Source organism: Mustela putorius, unplaced genomic scaffold (assembly GCF_011764305.1).
Source record: "Mustela putorius furo isolate JIRA1106 unplaced genomic scaffold, ASM1176430v1.1 tig00003853_pilon_pilon_pilon, whole genome shotgun sequence".
NCBI classification, from domain to species: Eukaryota; Metazoa; Chordata; class Mammalia; order Carnivora; family Mustelidae; genus Mustela; species Mustela putorius.
This window is the reverse complement of record NW_025422005.1, coordinates 82698712-82715092: the sequence shown is the minus strand read 5'-3', so window position 1 is coordinate 82715092 and position 16381 is coordinate 82698712. Positions and strand designations below refer to the sequence as shown.

Here is a 16381-nt window from a genome sequence, read left to right as displayed (position 1 = left end):
CCCTGTACCTCAAATGCAGAATAGGCATTTCTAAATCGTAAAAACTAACACTAAACTTATGTATTTTTATATATTTGTTGAACATTTTCTAGTGGGACAGATTCTCCTGGATTAATGACCAAACATTTTTAAAAATTCTTTTTTGATTTATTTTCTTTCCTTTGCCTTTGAACGTTCCCAGTGTCTAGGGACAGTATGAAACGTTGAATCAGTCTCATTTGGACTGTCCCTTGGAAGACGCATTATGTGCCACTGTTACAGGATTATAAAAACTGACACTGGAATTTAGCCAGCATTGCAACTACAACCTTTTTCTGTTAATTTATTTTCTCACTTACAGATGCCTCTCATTCTCTTGAATCTTCAAAGTGGCTAAAAAAGATTAAATTAGCTTTGTATTTGAAATCAATTGCTTAAAGAGGTGATGTCAAGTTTTATCTTTCTTTCTCCTTTGCATCCAAACAGATTCTTTTATCCCTGGTGAATTAGTATCACAACCACTTTAAAAAAAAAAAAAATCACTAAAGTTGGTGAAAGATAGCAAGGACTTAATCCCTATTGCATTGAACATGATTGATTTTTTTGACATGGCAACAATATTAAATTAATCAGTAGTTTTGCTTTCCTCCCACTGTGGCTTTTTTTTTTTTAGGACATGAGTTTAAAAAGGTTAAAGCCCTTGATATTATGGTAACAAAGAGAAATAAAGACGGTATTAACAGACCGTAAGTGTGCATGCATAAATATATACTTTTGATTTTGTATTTTCCTTATAAAAATTAATATACATGAACTATGACATTTTTGTAATGTCAGAGCAATGGTTTCCTTTGCTTTAGTTATTTCAAACATTTTCACAATGTCTGTTGCATATCACATTAGTTCACAATAACGAAAAATGGGATTTAGGTGAAATAGTTATAACAATAGGAAATATTTTAAGAAAATATGTGATGTAACACAAATTTAAAGTGTGGTATCTGTACCATAAGACACAGAAGCAAAGCTCTATTAAAGTATAAGAATTGTGAGTTGAAAAGAGTGGGAGTTGTTACAGGTTAATCCCACTCACTTGAAAGAAACATGAACATGGAATAAAGTTTTTGTTTTGTTTCATTTGGGCAGTGGTTGTTTTAGTGTTTCAGTGTTTCTGACACTCCACTGACAGTACTAAAGGATTTTTGGTTGCCACAAGAATAGTTTCTTCAACACTTTTGATTGTTAGAAGAGCACAGATAGAGGAATATAAAAAGTTTGTTTTCATAAGCACAACAAACTTGGGGAGTAATCCTTCCAATGAAATTCTGTATTCCATTCTTTTATATCCTTTTTCTTACCATGTAGTCTTGCCAGTGATCTCATTTACTCTCCTTGTTTCAGTTATCACTTACATGCAAACTATTTAAAAATCTGTATTTGTCCTAACGCCTCTCTCTGTCCTGGCCATACATTCACATCCTGGACATCTCTTCATAAACTTCATCATACCAATATTGCTCCTCTTCCCGAGTTCATTCTCTCAGTGGATGGCATCATCAAGACATATGGGAATTATTTGCACTACTCTTCAGTATCCTGGCAATTTATGAGTTGTGACTACTTTTTAAAATGCCCTTTACCCCTTCCACCTCTATGCCCCTAACATTTCACCACTACAGTATAGATTCCAAATGGTTCTCTTTGCTTCCTGATTTGTCTTTTTCAAATTCATTTTTCTTGTAATTTTTCAAATCTGATTATATCAGTCTTCAATTTGAAATCTCTCAGTAGCTCCTCATAATCTAGGAGACAGTGCATCTAGTTTGGCACAGAAAGCCATGACCTGATATTTCTTCATACCTTTTCCCTCCCTCCTGTCCTTCCTTCCTTCCGTCCCCCCTTCCATATTTATTGATCTTCTATGTGGTGGTAATTATCTCAGGCACTAGAGCTCAAAAGTAGACAAAATAAAGTTCTTGTTCTCATAGGGCTTACACTCTAGTGATAGGAGGCAGACAATAACAAACAGTAAACCAAATATAGAATATGTCAGGTGATGATAATGCATTAGGTTTTTTATTTTCTTTTAAACATAGAATATGTCAGGTGAGGATAAATGTATTAGTTTTCCTTTTTTCTTTTAAATAAATGCATTAGTGTTTTTTTTTTCCTTTTCTTTCATTTTATTGATGTGTGTCTAGCACATTTGACGCCTGGAATAGATTTTTTAAAAAATATGTTTATTGCCTAGTCTATGCAGTAAAGTTATTTTCAGAAATAATCATGTAATAATCAGTAATAAAAATTATTTTGATTCATTCTTATAAAAAAGACATTAACAATTGAAATAATTTCAATATTAAAGATATAGTTCACATGGTTTCACTATTTTAATTTTAATTTGAAACAAAAACTCCTCATAGTTGGCCAAGACTAAAGAGTTAAAGTAATTCATATTGTGTCATGTCTATCATTTTATCAATTCCAAATCAACTGTTTAAACATTAGAATGTAATAGTGAGGGGTGGAGACACAGGCCACTTATAGGCAGTTGGAATAAGGAATGCTTATAACTGAACCAGCCTGTGCCAGTGGCCACTATTTAGTTGGAATTTCCCACATTAACTTCCCTATAGATCTCAATGTTTATTGAAGGATGGATAATAAAAATGGAACAATTTAAAGCATATACACATGTTACTAGAACTCTACAGCAACCACAGTGATTATTTAGAATTTAGATCTACTAAAGATTTTTGGTAGACTGACTTTAGACTGTCAGTGACATTGTTGAGAGCAGCTCATGGTGAAAATACAGGGTGTATTTTAATCAGTCTTATAACTGTTTTAAATTGTCTAAATCAGCACACCCACTTAAGGCATGCACCTGGGTTTGGAATTATGCTGGTAAGGGAATAGAGATGATGGGATTTGGGGCTTGAGCAACCCATAAAATGGAAATGTCTGAGGACCAGTGTTAGGATGGAGGACCCAAAGTTTAGTTTGGGGCATGATAAATCTGAGAGAACTATTAGACATGCAAGTGAACCTGAAGGTCTAGAATTTAAAGGATAAAAATGTGAAATTTATTACATGTAGATGACATTTAAAGCTCTGAGACAAAGAGGAACTCATCTAGTAATCGGAGAATCTGACTGCAGGGCTGTGGTGTTACTGCTAGAGCCTCCTGACACTCGTCTGCTTCATTTGCCATTCCCTGAACACAGTATGCGCGCTCTTGTCCTCCCCTTTCTGTTCCTCCTCCTTGTCGTTTTCTTTGTCCTCGGATGCCTTCCTTCTTTTCCACTTAGCTGAAAGCTGATCATTTATCACATTTCACCTACCGGATTATCTCATCCCATAATAAGCCTCCCCTCCTTTGAAACCCTGTTGTTCACATTGATATTTTACATTTGTCAAATAGTTCTGTGTATGTGTATAATCCCCTTCTCTCTGCTGACCTCATCCATTGGTGAATAAAATGTGTCACAATTACAACTGCCCATATTCCCCTGTAAGACCCTACAAAGGCCCCTCTTTGGTGCCCAGAGCATTATGATGACTTTGACGTAGTATGGCTAGGGTCTACAAGTCAGCTTAAGAGATTTTTATCTTTGACCTAGGTCCAAATTTACTCTTAATTATAATCTTATGTCCTAATTAGATGGAAAGCTCCTTTAGCGTAGGGCTTTGATTTTTATACTGTTTAATATGTTGCATTTTCTATAGCACTGAGCACGGTATCTTGCTAATTGTTTTATGTATGAAAAGTAATTGAACAGTTAAGTTCTTAAGTCACCAAAGAATGAAAAATCTGCAAGCACTTTAGAAGACTTAGAACTGAATGATCCGTCAGGTTCATCTTCAACAATTATTTATTTATTTTACAAATTTAACTCCATAATCCCTGGATATATCCCCTTCATTGCATGTACTACATTCTATTGTAATTATCTGTTTATGTAACTTTATCCCAGGAGAGTATATCAAATGTGGGAATTTGGTAAAATTTACCATCAAGTCCCTGTAGCTAATGCCTGTGTCTGGCTCTTTGTAAATGCTTATTGAATAAGTAGATAACTGAATAAATGAATTACTATAGGTTCATGAACATAAATTGCTACATAATTGCTACAAAACATGAAGAGTTATTTGCCCTTAACTCTGATACTCTATAAACTATTATACTATTGAAATGGTTATATTTTAGGACTCATTTTTTTTAAGTGCAAACAGCAAGCACTACTATTACATAGGATTACGTTTTAATGACTGTATCCTTTGGGACACCTACTGCTTTAATAGAAGAAGATTGGTTTACTATAAAAAGTGTTCTATGGATCACAAGGAACCAATCCCATAATATCGAAACAGCATGGTAACACAAAGTTTAGATTTGAATTTGAACAAGCTTGTGGTGTATTTGTGAAATATATATGTATATAGGTATGTGTATATACATATATTAAACACTAAAAATAAATTTCAGCTAATTTTTGTTGTTTTTAAAAATATTTTATTTATTTATTTGACAGAGAGATCACAAGTAGGCAGAGAGGCAGGCAGAGAGATAGGGGGAAGTAGGTTCCCCGCTGAGAAGAGAGCCTGATGTGGGGCTCGATCCCAGGACCCTGAGATCATGACCAGAGCCGAAGGCAGTGGCTTAACCCACTGAACCAGGCAGGCGCCCCTAATTTTTGTGTTTTTAAGCTTTTGTTTTTTTAGGAATTCATAGGATTATTGGTAGAGAATTCAACTAAATAGTAAATTTTGAAGTGTTGGAATTGCTTTTGACCAATTGTTTTGACCAATTTGTTTTCCATTGTTTATATTTATTTACATATCATTTGCTACTATATCTACTGTTGTTCATATAATATTGTGTCATGTGTGTAAAATTTGGATGTTCTCACACTTATGTGATATGAACATACTCTTAGAAAAAGTGTTTATTCCTTTAATACTGATCAGTATAAACATGTTGCATTTTTTAAAGATTAGTGATTTTTTCCACAAATGCTTCTTTTACTTTTCTTTTTTTCCCCCAGTATTTCCGAAATCCCTCAGTTCCGGCTATCATATGATGCAGTGAATTTTGAGATTGAGCTTATGAAGGACCTTGGTGTAAAGGTAAATGAAAAATATAACACATGTATATTGCTCAAAGAGAAAGGAATAAGCTCTACACTAAAGATTAACAGCAAAATGTCACACATTTTAGGAGAGAACAATTAAAAGCTACACCAGGCAGAATCAGAAAGATGCTTCTCCTTGCTTAGGGCATTTGTCTGTCTACTGTCTGAATGCCACTAGCCTGGAAAAGGGCAATCAATAGTTCTCATCTGGCACGCCTGCATGTGATTAATTGTCTGTAAGAAACAAATTCCTAAATTGCTTTAGGGGTTCAATGCAGCTAATAGAAGGATTTCGTTTCTTTAATCACATTTTTTTCATGCAAGTTGTATGCACTCTGAAATATTTGTATTTCACAATTTGGACCATAATTTCTTAGAGAGGTTTATTTTATTAATTATATGCATCATGTCAATACTGTTAATGTGATAGTCCTTTCTTAACATAAGCAGCAAATCAGTGTGGTAGAAAGCAACAGCTTTGTGTTTTTCATTGTTTTGTGAAATAAATGTTATTCTTTTAAAGGTGGCCAGAAGTTAACATTTATACTTTCAGAATTTGTCTGTAGATATTCCTATTCTTTTCTATGAATTAGGAATATTAAACTCTGACTCTTCACTTGAACATATTGCTATTTTGGTTTCAAAAATGTTAATTATATACCATAGATATACACAGTACATTAATAAAGTACTGTGGTTTACATAATACATTCTGTAAGTGCATGCAAAAGATATTTTAAAAAGTGATTAACAAACTTGTGGCTCTTGCATTTAGAAATAAAAACTAAAATAATCAAAAGGGTTTAAACACTCAAAACAAATTTTGTGCTTTTGCACTTTTAATTACATTTTGTTTGGCAGTGGCTGGGATAAAGCATTTACACATAATCACTAAACAAAAAACCTTATAACAAGTAAGTACACAGAACAACTGTGCATAAGTTTATGAAAGCTTGGCATTCAAAAATAGTGTTCAAAATAGATCATTTAAGGATGATTATTTGCTTTTTAAAAATATATTCTGGGAAGTTCTTTAAATGTCTTTCATTCTGAATACAAGTGCCTACCTAAATCTCATTAAATAAGGAAAGTATTTATTGGGACTCAAACTAATATATTAAGTGTAAACTAATATACTGGGTGTTAGTACCAATTGAAGATGAATCAGAAATTAATTTAAAGCACTTCTAAATTTATCTTATAAGTAATTGCAAAATCACATTCAATTTTTGCAGTACCAGATATATTGCATAAGTTAGGGCATACCCATTACTCTCATTAGGAAACCCATCAAGAACATAGTAGTAGTGAATATACTAAGTGCCAGAAAAATACACATTTTAGCTTTAGTCATGCAACTTTCTAATTTTATAGTCAGATAACTATGACAAAGTCAATTAGTATCCCTAGATTTCGTCCATATCTGTTCAAAGGTAACAGTGTGTACTACCATTTGTGTAAAATAGAAACTTATCTGCTTATATATGCAGAGAATATTTCTAGAAAGAGAAGAATCTGAGAGCATAAATTTGCTTTTGGGAAGGTGTGGGAAGAACTTACAACCATTTTGAACAATTGGTTTTTAAACCTTGTGAATTTATCATATTGTCAATAAAAATTAGAACCTAAATTAAAGAGGAGGTTAATATTATCTTGTCCACCTTTCAGGTTGTTTTAAGATGAGAAAGAGAGATGTTAAAACTTGCTTTGTAAAAATTGAATTATATGTATAATTACGAGGAGAGACAGCAATGAGATTCCTTTTCTGCTTTGAGGACTTGCAAGATAGGACACTTGCAGCTTTTATGACTTATAAATTTCAGCCATAAGAAGATACGTATTTTTTTAAAAAGTCTAAACTTATTACCTCCTTTTCCTCCTCACCAGATTCTTCTTAACATTCCTTCTGTTTCTGCTTCTCAACTAACATTTTATATTTTTGAGTCAACAATAATTTCCTGGCAATGAAGTGAATTTTGCTCTGAGTCCATACTGTTTGATTCCTGCACAGCATATGACATATCCTCATGTATGTGTGTATATGAGTGTATGTGTCTGTCTGTCTGTATAGATGTATGTATACGTGTGTTTCTGGCTTTCAAGGTCTAACATTATCTTGGTGTTCAGTTTTTCTTTCTAATAGGTTTGCTGAATTTATTCAAGAGATAATAGCTGAGAATTTACTTTTGTGAAGTGGTATGATTACTATTCTAAAACCATCCATTCAAACTCCAGTTCTATATTCTTTTTTTTTTTTAAAGATTTATTTATCTTAGGGAAAAAGAGAATGAGAGAGCATGAATGGGCAGTTGGGGCAAGGGACAGGGCGAAAATCCCAAGCAGAATCCCAACTGAGCTTAGAGCCTGATGTGAGTAAGGCTCAGTGCCTCAACCCTGAGATCATGGCCTGAGCCAACACCAAGAGTCAAGGGTTGCCTGGGTGGCTCAGTTGGTTAAACCCTCTGCCTTTGGTTCAGGTTATGATCCCAGGGTCCTGGGATCAAGCCCCACATTGGGCTCTCTGCTTAGGAGGGAGCCTGCTTCCCCCCCTCTCTCTGCCTGCCTCTCTGCCTACTTGTGATCTCTGTCAAATAAATAAATAAAATCTTTAAAAAATATCCTTGATGAACACAGATGCGAAAATACTCAACAAAATACTAGTCAATAGGATTCAACAGTACATTAAAAAGATTATTCACCACGACCAAGTGGGATTTATTCCAGGGCTGCAAAGTTGGTTCAACATCCGCAAATCAGTCAAGGTGATACAACACATCAATAAAGTAAGAACAAGAACCATATGATACTCTCAATAGATGCTGAAAAAGCATTTGACAAAGTACAGCATCCCTTCCTGATCAAAACTCTTCAAAGTGTAGGGATAGAGGGCACATACCTCAATATCATCAAAGCCATCTATGAAAAACCCACCTCAAATATCATTCTCAATGAAGAAAAACTGAAAGCTTTTCCGCTAAGGTCAGGAACACGGCAGGGATGTCCATTATCACCACTGCTATTCAACATAGTATTAGAGGTCCTAGCCTCAGCAATCAGACAACAAAAGGAAATTAAAGGCATCCAAATTGGCAAAGAAGAAGTCATATTATCACTCTTCGCAGATGATATGATACTATATGTGGAAAACCCAAAAGACTCCACTCCAAAACTGCTAGAACTTATACAGGAATTCAGTAAAGTGTCAGGATATAAAATCAATGCACAGAAATCAGTTGCATTTCTCTACACCAACAGCAAGACAGAAGAAAGGGAAATTAAGGAGTCAATCCCATTTACAATTGCATCCAAAACCATAAGATACCTAGGAATAAACCTAACCAAAGAGACACAGAATCTATACTCAGAAACTATAAAGTACTCATGAAAGAAATTGAGGAAGACACAAAGAAATGGAAAAATGTTCCATGCTCCTGGATTGGAAGAATAAATATTGTGAAAATGTCTATGCTACCTAAAGCAATCTACACATTTAGTGCAATTCCTATCAAAGTACCATCCATCTTTTTCAAAGAAATGGAACAAATAATTCTAAAATTTATATGGAACCAGAAAAGACCTCGAATAGCTAAAGGGATATTGAAAAAGAAAGCCAATGTTGGTGGCATCACAATCCCGGACTTCAAGCTCTATTACAAAGCTGTCATCATCAAGACAGCATGGTACTGGCACAAAAACAGACCCATAGATCAATGGAACAGAATAGAGAGCCCAGAAATAGACTCAACTCTATGGTCAACTAATCTTCGACAAAGCAGGAAAGAATGTCCAATGGAAAAAAGACAGCCTCTTCAATAAATGGTGCTGGGAAAATTGGACAGCCACATGCAGAAAAATGAAATTGGACCATTTCCTTACACCACACTCAAAAATAGACTCAAAATGGATGAAGGACCTCAATGTGCGAAAGGAATCCATCAAAATCCTTGAGGAGAACACAGGCAGCAACCTCTTCAACCTCAGCCTCAGCAACATCTTCCTAGGAACAATGCAAAAGGCAAGGGAAGCAAGGGCAAAAATGAACTATTGGGATTTCATCAAGATCAAAAGCTTTTGCACAGCAAAGGAAACAGTTAACAAAATCAAAAGACAACTGACAGAATGGGAGAAGATATTTGCAAACGACATATCAGATAAACGACTAGTGTCCAGAATCTATAAAGAACTTAGCAAACTCAACGCCCAAAGAACAAATAATCCAATCAAGAAATGGGCAGAGGACATGAACAGACATTTCTGCAAAGAAGACATCCAGATGGCCAACAGACACATGAAAAAGTGCTCCATATCACCCGGCATCAGGGAAATACAAATCAAAACCACAATGAGATATCACCTCACACCAGTCAGAATGGCTAAAATCAACAAGTCAGGAAATGACAGATGCTGGCGAGGATGCGGAGAAAGGGGAACCCTCCTACACTGTTGGTGGGAATGCAAGCTGGTGCAGCCACTCTGGAAAACAGCATGGAGGTTCCTCAAAATGTTGAAAATAGAACTGCCCTATGACCCAGCAATTGCACTATTGGGTATTTACCCTAAAGATACAAACGTAGTGATCCAAAGGGGCACGTGCACCCGAATGTTTATAGCAGCAATGTCCACAATAGCCAAACTATGGAAAGAACCTAGATGCCCATCAACAGATGAATGGATCAAGAAGATGTGGTATATATACACAATGGAATACTATGCAGCCATCAAAAGAAATGAAATCTTGCCATTTGCGACAACATGGATGGAACTAGAGGGTATCATGCTTAGCGAAATAAGTCAAGCAGAGAAAGACAACTATCATATGACCTCCCTGATATGAGGAAGTGGTGATGCAACATGGGGGCTTAAGTGGGTAGGAGAAGAATCCATGAAACAAGATGGGATTGGGAGGGAGACAAACCATAAGTGACTCTTAATCTCACAAAACAAAGAAGAGAAGGGGAGATGGGATTATGGACATTGGGGAGGGTATGTGCTTTGGTGAGTGCTGTGAAGTGTGTAAACCTGGTGATTCACAGACCTGTACCCCTGGGGATAAAAATATATGTTTATAAAAAATAAAAAAATTAAAAAAAAAAGAATATTGTTTTGAGATGAAACTTAACTATTTTACTAACTTTGAAAATTTTGTCACTCTGACCTCAAAGCCTTTTTATGAGAGATGGAACTTTTACCTTTTAAAAAAAATGTTTTAAATTTTACTAATTTAACTAATTTATATACCAAGCGTGGGGCTCAAACTCACAACCCTGAGATCAAGAGCTCCGTGCTCCACCGACTGGTCTAGCCAGGTGCCCCTGACTTTTTATTTTTAATGGTTATTAGTCTTTTCATGTATTTCATTTTCATATCAATTTGGCCAATATGTATTTTCCTAGAAAAAAAATTGTTTCACTGAGACTTTTGGAATAATTAGCACAGATTTAAATACATTATCCTCTATGCAATAAGAATATCTCATCTATGTCTCTGATAATCTCCTCTGTATCCCATCTGTGTCTCTGATTTCTAAACTTCTACATTATATTTTCTTAAGTTTTTTCTTGATAAGAGTAGGTAGTAGTTTCTGTAGTTCATATATGCTTTAAAAGAACCACCTCTTGGGCGCCTGGGTGGCTCAGTGGGTTAAGCCTCTGCCTTTGTTCAGGTCATGATCTCAGGGTCCTGGGATCGAGTCTCGTGTCGGGCTTTCTGCTCAGTGGGGTACCTGCTTCCCACCCCCCTTTCTCTTTGCCTGCTGCTCTGACTTCTTGTGATCTCTCTCTCTGTCAAATAAATAAATAAAATCTTAAAAAAAAAAAAGAACCACCTTTCAGTTTTATGTTTTCTTATTCTCTAATTGCTGACTTTATTAATTCTTTCTTCCTGCTATCCTTACATTTATTTTTCTGTTTTAATGTTTTGAGTTGTATACTTACTTTTCTTTTTTCTGGGTTGAATAATGAAATTATTTTTAATTATTAATTTCTTTATTAATAAACCCTTCTCAGTATCTCTATATTTTCATTAATATTATTATTGTTATTTTTCTTGAATAATTGTAATTTTGTTTTTTTCCTTTTGCACAGAATTGCTTAGGGTAATATTTTTATCTGTTCATATATTCTTGTGATAGAATTCAAATTTTTGTTTTTTATTTTACTTAGCAGCAGAATACACAACTTTTAATTTCTCAAATATACTCAGCTTATTTTGCTTCAAAGGATCTAGTATAATATAATTGTTTATTCTTTAGATGAAATAGCATCTTAGCTGTATTTTTATAAAACCTCTTTATTTTATATAAACATTTATATTATTTTTAACCCTAGTAGAGTTTTACAAAGCCTCTTATGATATTCATGTCAGTGTCACTAACTTTTAGATTAGATACTGTTTTTTTATATGTTTTGCAATTCAGAAAATATGTGGATATAAATACTTTTGTTTCAATCTTTACACTATTTCTAATTACTTCATTATTAAAAGCTAAAAACTGTAAATCCGCTTTAATATTTTTTATTTTTTCTAGATATTTTTATATTTGACATTTCTCAAAATATTTTGATAGAATTTAATTAAAGTTAATTTGTAATTACTAGGCATGTCTTCTGCTTCATAATTTGAGTAAAAATATCTAACTGAGATCTTGTTTGTGATAACCTCTCTACAGCATCTTCTTTCTTATTGTAGTTATTTGAAGCATTTCTATTATTATAGAATGTTATTGGAAAATAATATAAAATCATATCATAACTCTACTGGAAGGAGAGAAATGTATCAATACCTACAAAATAATTTTTGTGTCTAAAGAAGGGAAATATTTTTAAAATTTTTCCATTTGATCTCCTATCTTAGGGATTCTGGAAATATTTTATCTCTTTAGCCAAATAGTCTATCACAATGTGAAGATCATATAAATTGTTATCTGTATTTTTATTTTACTTTATTACTTTTTAAATTTTATTTTATTTTTTTAGTGTTCCAAGATTATTGTTTATGAACCACGCCCAGTGCTCCATGCAATACGTGCCCTCCTTAATACCCACCACCAGGCTCACCCAACTCCTGACCTGCATCCCCTCCAGAACCCTCAGTTTGTTTCTCAGAGTCCACAGTTGGTCCTGATTCATCTCCCCCGCTCTGATTTCCCACAATTACTTTTCCTTTCCTTCTCCTAATGCCCTCTGTTATTCCTAAAGCAAGTAAGTGAAACCATCTGATAACTTACTTTCTCTGCTTATTTCACTCAGCATAATCTCCTCCAGTCCCGTCCATTTTGATACAGAAGTTGGGCATTCATCCTTTCTGATGGAGGCGTAATATTCCATTGTATATATGGACCATATCTTCTTGATCCATTCATCTGCTGAAGGGCATCTTGACTCTTTCCACAATTTGGCAATTATGGACATTGCTGCTGTGAATATTGGGGTATATATGGCCCTTCTTTTCACTACATCTGTATCTTTGGGGTAAATACCCAGTAGTGCAATTGCAGGGTCATAGGGAAGCCCTATTTTTAATTTCTTAAGGAATTTCCACACTGTTTTCCAAAGTGGCTGTACCGATTTGCATTCCCAACAACAGTGCAGGAAGGTTCCCCTTTCTCCACATCTTCTCCAGCACATGTTGTTTACTATCCTGTTAATTTTGGCCACTCTAACTGATGTAAGGTAGTATCTCAATGTGGTTTTGATTTGAATCTCCCTGATGGCTAATGATGATGAACATTTTTTCATGTGTCTGTTAGCCATTTGTATGTCTTCTTTGGAGAAGTGTCTGTTCATGTCTTCTGCCCATTTTTCGACATGAATATCTGTGTTTTGAGTGTTGACTTTGAGGAGTTCTTTATAGATCTTCGATATTACCCTTTGTAGGGTCATTTGTGAATATCTTCTCCATTCCATGGGTTGCCTTTTTTTTTTTTTAAAAGATTTTATTTATTTGACAGAGAGAGATCACAAGTAGGCAGAGAGGCAGGAGAGAAGAAGGGAAGCAGGCTCCCTGCCGAGCAGAGAGCCCGATGCAGGACTCGATCCCAGGACTACAGCTCATGACCTGAGCTGAAGGCAGCGGCTTAACCCACTGAGCCACCCAGGCGCCTCTCCATGGGTTGCCTTTTTGTTTTGTTTACTCTTTCCTTTGCTGTGGAGAAGGTTTTGATCTTGATGAAGTCCCAAAAGTTCATTTTTGCTTTTGTTTCCTTTGCCTTTGGAGATATGTCTTGAAAGAAGTTGCTGTGGCCGATGTCAAAGAGATTACTGCCTATGTTCTTCTCTAGGATTTTGATGGATTCCTGCCTCACAGTGAGGTCTTTTATCCATTTCGAGAGTTTGTCTTTGTGTATGGTATAAAAGAATGGTCAAGTTTCATTCTTCTACACGTTGGTGTCCAATTTTCCCAGCACCAAATACTGAAGAGACTGTCTCTTTTCCACTGTATATTTTTTCCTGCTTTGTTGAAGATTATTTGACCATAAAGTTGCAGGTCCATATCTGGGCTCTCTACTCTGTGCCACGGTTCTATGTGTCTGTTTTTGTGCCACCATGCTGTCTTGGTGATCACAGCTATGTAATAAAACTTGAATCAGGCAACGTGATGCCCCCAGTTTTGTTTTTCTTTTTCAACATTTCCTTAGCAATGCGGGGTCTCTTCTGGTTCCATACAAATTTTAGGATTCTTTGCTCCAGCACTTTGAAAAATGCCAGTGTAATTTTGATTAGGATAGCATTGAAAGTATGGATTGCTCTGGGCATTATAAACATTTTAACAATGTTTATTCTTCTCATTCATGAGCATGGAATGCTTTTCCATCTTTTTATGTCTTCTTCAATTTTATTCATGAGTGTTCTGTAGTTCCTCAAGTACAGATCCTTTCCTCTTTGGTTAGGTTTATCCCAGGTATCTTGTGGTTCTTGGTGCTACAGTAAATGGAATCAATTCTCTAATTTCCTTTTCTATATTTTCTTTGATACTGTATATGAAAGCAAGTGATTTCTGTGCATTGATTTTGTATCCTGGCACATTACTGAATTGCTGTATGAGTTCTAGTAGTTTGGGGGTGGAGTCTTTTGGGTTTTCCATATAAAATATCATGTCATCTGCAAAGAGAGAGAGAGTTTGACTACTTCTTTGCCAATTCGAATACCTTTTATTCTTTTTGTTGTCTGATTGCTCTTGCCAGGACTTCTAGTACGATGCTGAACAATAGTGGTGAGAGTGGGCATCCTTGTCGTTTTCCTGATTTGAATGGGAAGGCTGTCAGTTTTTCCCCTTTGAGAATGATATTCGCTATGGGTTTTTTATAGACAGATTTTATGAAGTTGAGGAATATTCCCTTTATCCCTATACTTCGAAGAGTTTTAATCAGGAACTGATGCTGTATCTTGTCAAATGCTTTTTCTGCATCAATTGAGAGGATCATGTTGTTCTTCTTTCTTCTCTTACTGATTTGTTCTATCACATTGATTGATTTGTGAATGTTGAACCATCCTTTCATCCCATGGATAAATCCCACCTGGTCATGGTGGATAATCTTTTTAATATACTGTTGGATCCTATTAGCTAGGATCTTACTGAGAATCATCTTGGCATCCATATTCATCAGTGATATTGGTCTGAAATTCTCCTTTTTGATGGGGTCGTTGCCTGATTTGTGGATCAGGGTAGTGCTTGTCATAAAAAGAGTCTGGAAGTTTTCCTTCTGCTTCAATTTTTTGAAACAGCTTCGGGGGAATAGGTATTATTTCTTCTTTGAATGTTTGGTAGAATTTCCCAGGAAATCTGTCAGGTCCTGGGCTCTTCTTTTTTGGGAGGTTTTGATCACTGCTTCAATCTCATTACTAGATGTTGGTCTATTCAGGTTGTCAGGTTCTTCCTGTTTCAGTCTTGGAAGTTTATAGATTTCCAAGAATGCATCCACTTTTTCTAGGTTGGTTAACTTATTGGCATATAACTGTTGATAATAATTTCTGATAATAATTGTTTAACAATAATAATAACAACAATTATTAACAATAATAATTGTTTCTATGTTCTTGGTATTATCATGATCTCTCCCCTTTCATTCATAATTTTATTAATTTGGGCCCTCTTCTTTTTTTTTGGATTAGTTTTGCCACTGGTTCATCGATCTTATTGATTTTTTCAAAGATCCATCTTCTAGTTTCGTTGGTATGTTCTACTGTATCCCTACTTTCTAACTCATTGATTTCTGCTCTAATCTTGATTATTTCCCTTCTTTTGCGTGGGGTCGGCTTAATTTGTTGTTGATTTTCCAGTTCTTTGAGGTATAAAGAGAGTTGGTGTTTTGGGATTTTTCAGGTTTTTTGAGTGAGGCTTGGATGGCTATGTAGTTCCCCCTTAGGACTGCCCAAGTCCTAAGTTTTGAACAGATATGTCTTCATTTTCTTTGTCATTGGTTTCCAGAAATTGTTTAAGTTCTTTTTTGATGTCCTGGTTCATCCAAACACTCTTCAGCAGGAACGTCTTTAGCTTCCAAGTGTTTGCATTCCTTCCAAACTTTCTTTTGTGGTTGAGTTCCAGTTTCAAAGCATTGGTGGTCTGAGAATATGCAGGGAATAATCTCAGTTTTGAGATTGAGCCCTAATTTGTGACCCAGTATGTGCTCTATTCTGGAGAAGGCTCCATGTGCACTGGAGAAGAATGAGTATTCTGTTGTTTTAGGGTGGAATGTTCTGTATATATCTATGAGGTTCACCTGGTCCAGTGTGTCATTCAAAACTCTTGTTTCTTTATTGATTTCCTGCTTGGACAATCTGTTACTGAGAGTGGCATATTAAGATCCCCTACAATTAATGTATTGATAGCAATATGACCCTTTATTTTGATTAACAGTTGGCTTATGTAGCTGGCTGCTCCCATATTGGGGGCATAAATATTTACAATTGTTAGGTCTTCTTGGTGAATAGACCCTTTATGAATGATATAGTGTCCTTCTGTATCTCTGACTACAGTCTTCAGCTTAAAATCTAATTTTTCTGGTATGAGAATTGCTACCCCAGCTTTCATTTGAGATCTGTTGGCATGAAAGATCGTTCTCCATCGCTTCACTTCCAGTCTGGATGTATCTTTAGGTTCCAAATGTGTCTCTTACACACATATAGATGGGTCCTGTCGTTTCATCCACTCTGCAAACTTGTGCCATTTTATGGGAGCATTTATCTGTATTTTTAATAATGGGTATCACACATTTTCTTTGAAGAAAGAATTATATTCCAAAACAAAGTTGTAAACCTTTATCTCCATTA

The 16381-nt window shown here is 35.2% G+C and overlaps 1 protein-coding gene across 3 annotated transcripts in view; it reads left to right on the top strand.

Moving 5' to 3' along the window:
- Positions 1-16381, top strand: part of DPYD (dihydropyrimidine dehydrogenase) — an 836293-nt gene that overhangs the window by 248945 nt on the left and 570967 nt on the right. For all 3 annotated transcript variants that reach the window (XM_045064888.1, XM_045064890.1, XM_045064891.1), the window contains exon 7: positions 5028-5109. In XM_045064888.1, the coding sequence (XP_044920823.1) occupies positions 5028-5109 (82 nt within the window). The remainder of the gene's footprint in view (positions 1-5027; positions 5110-16381) is intronic.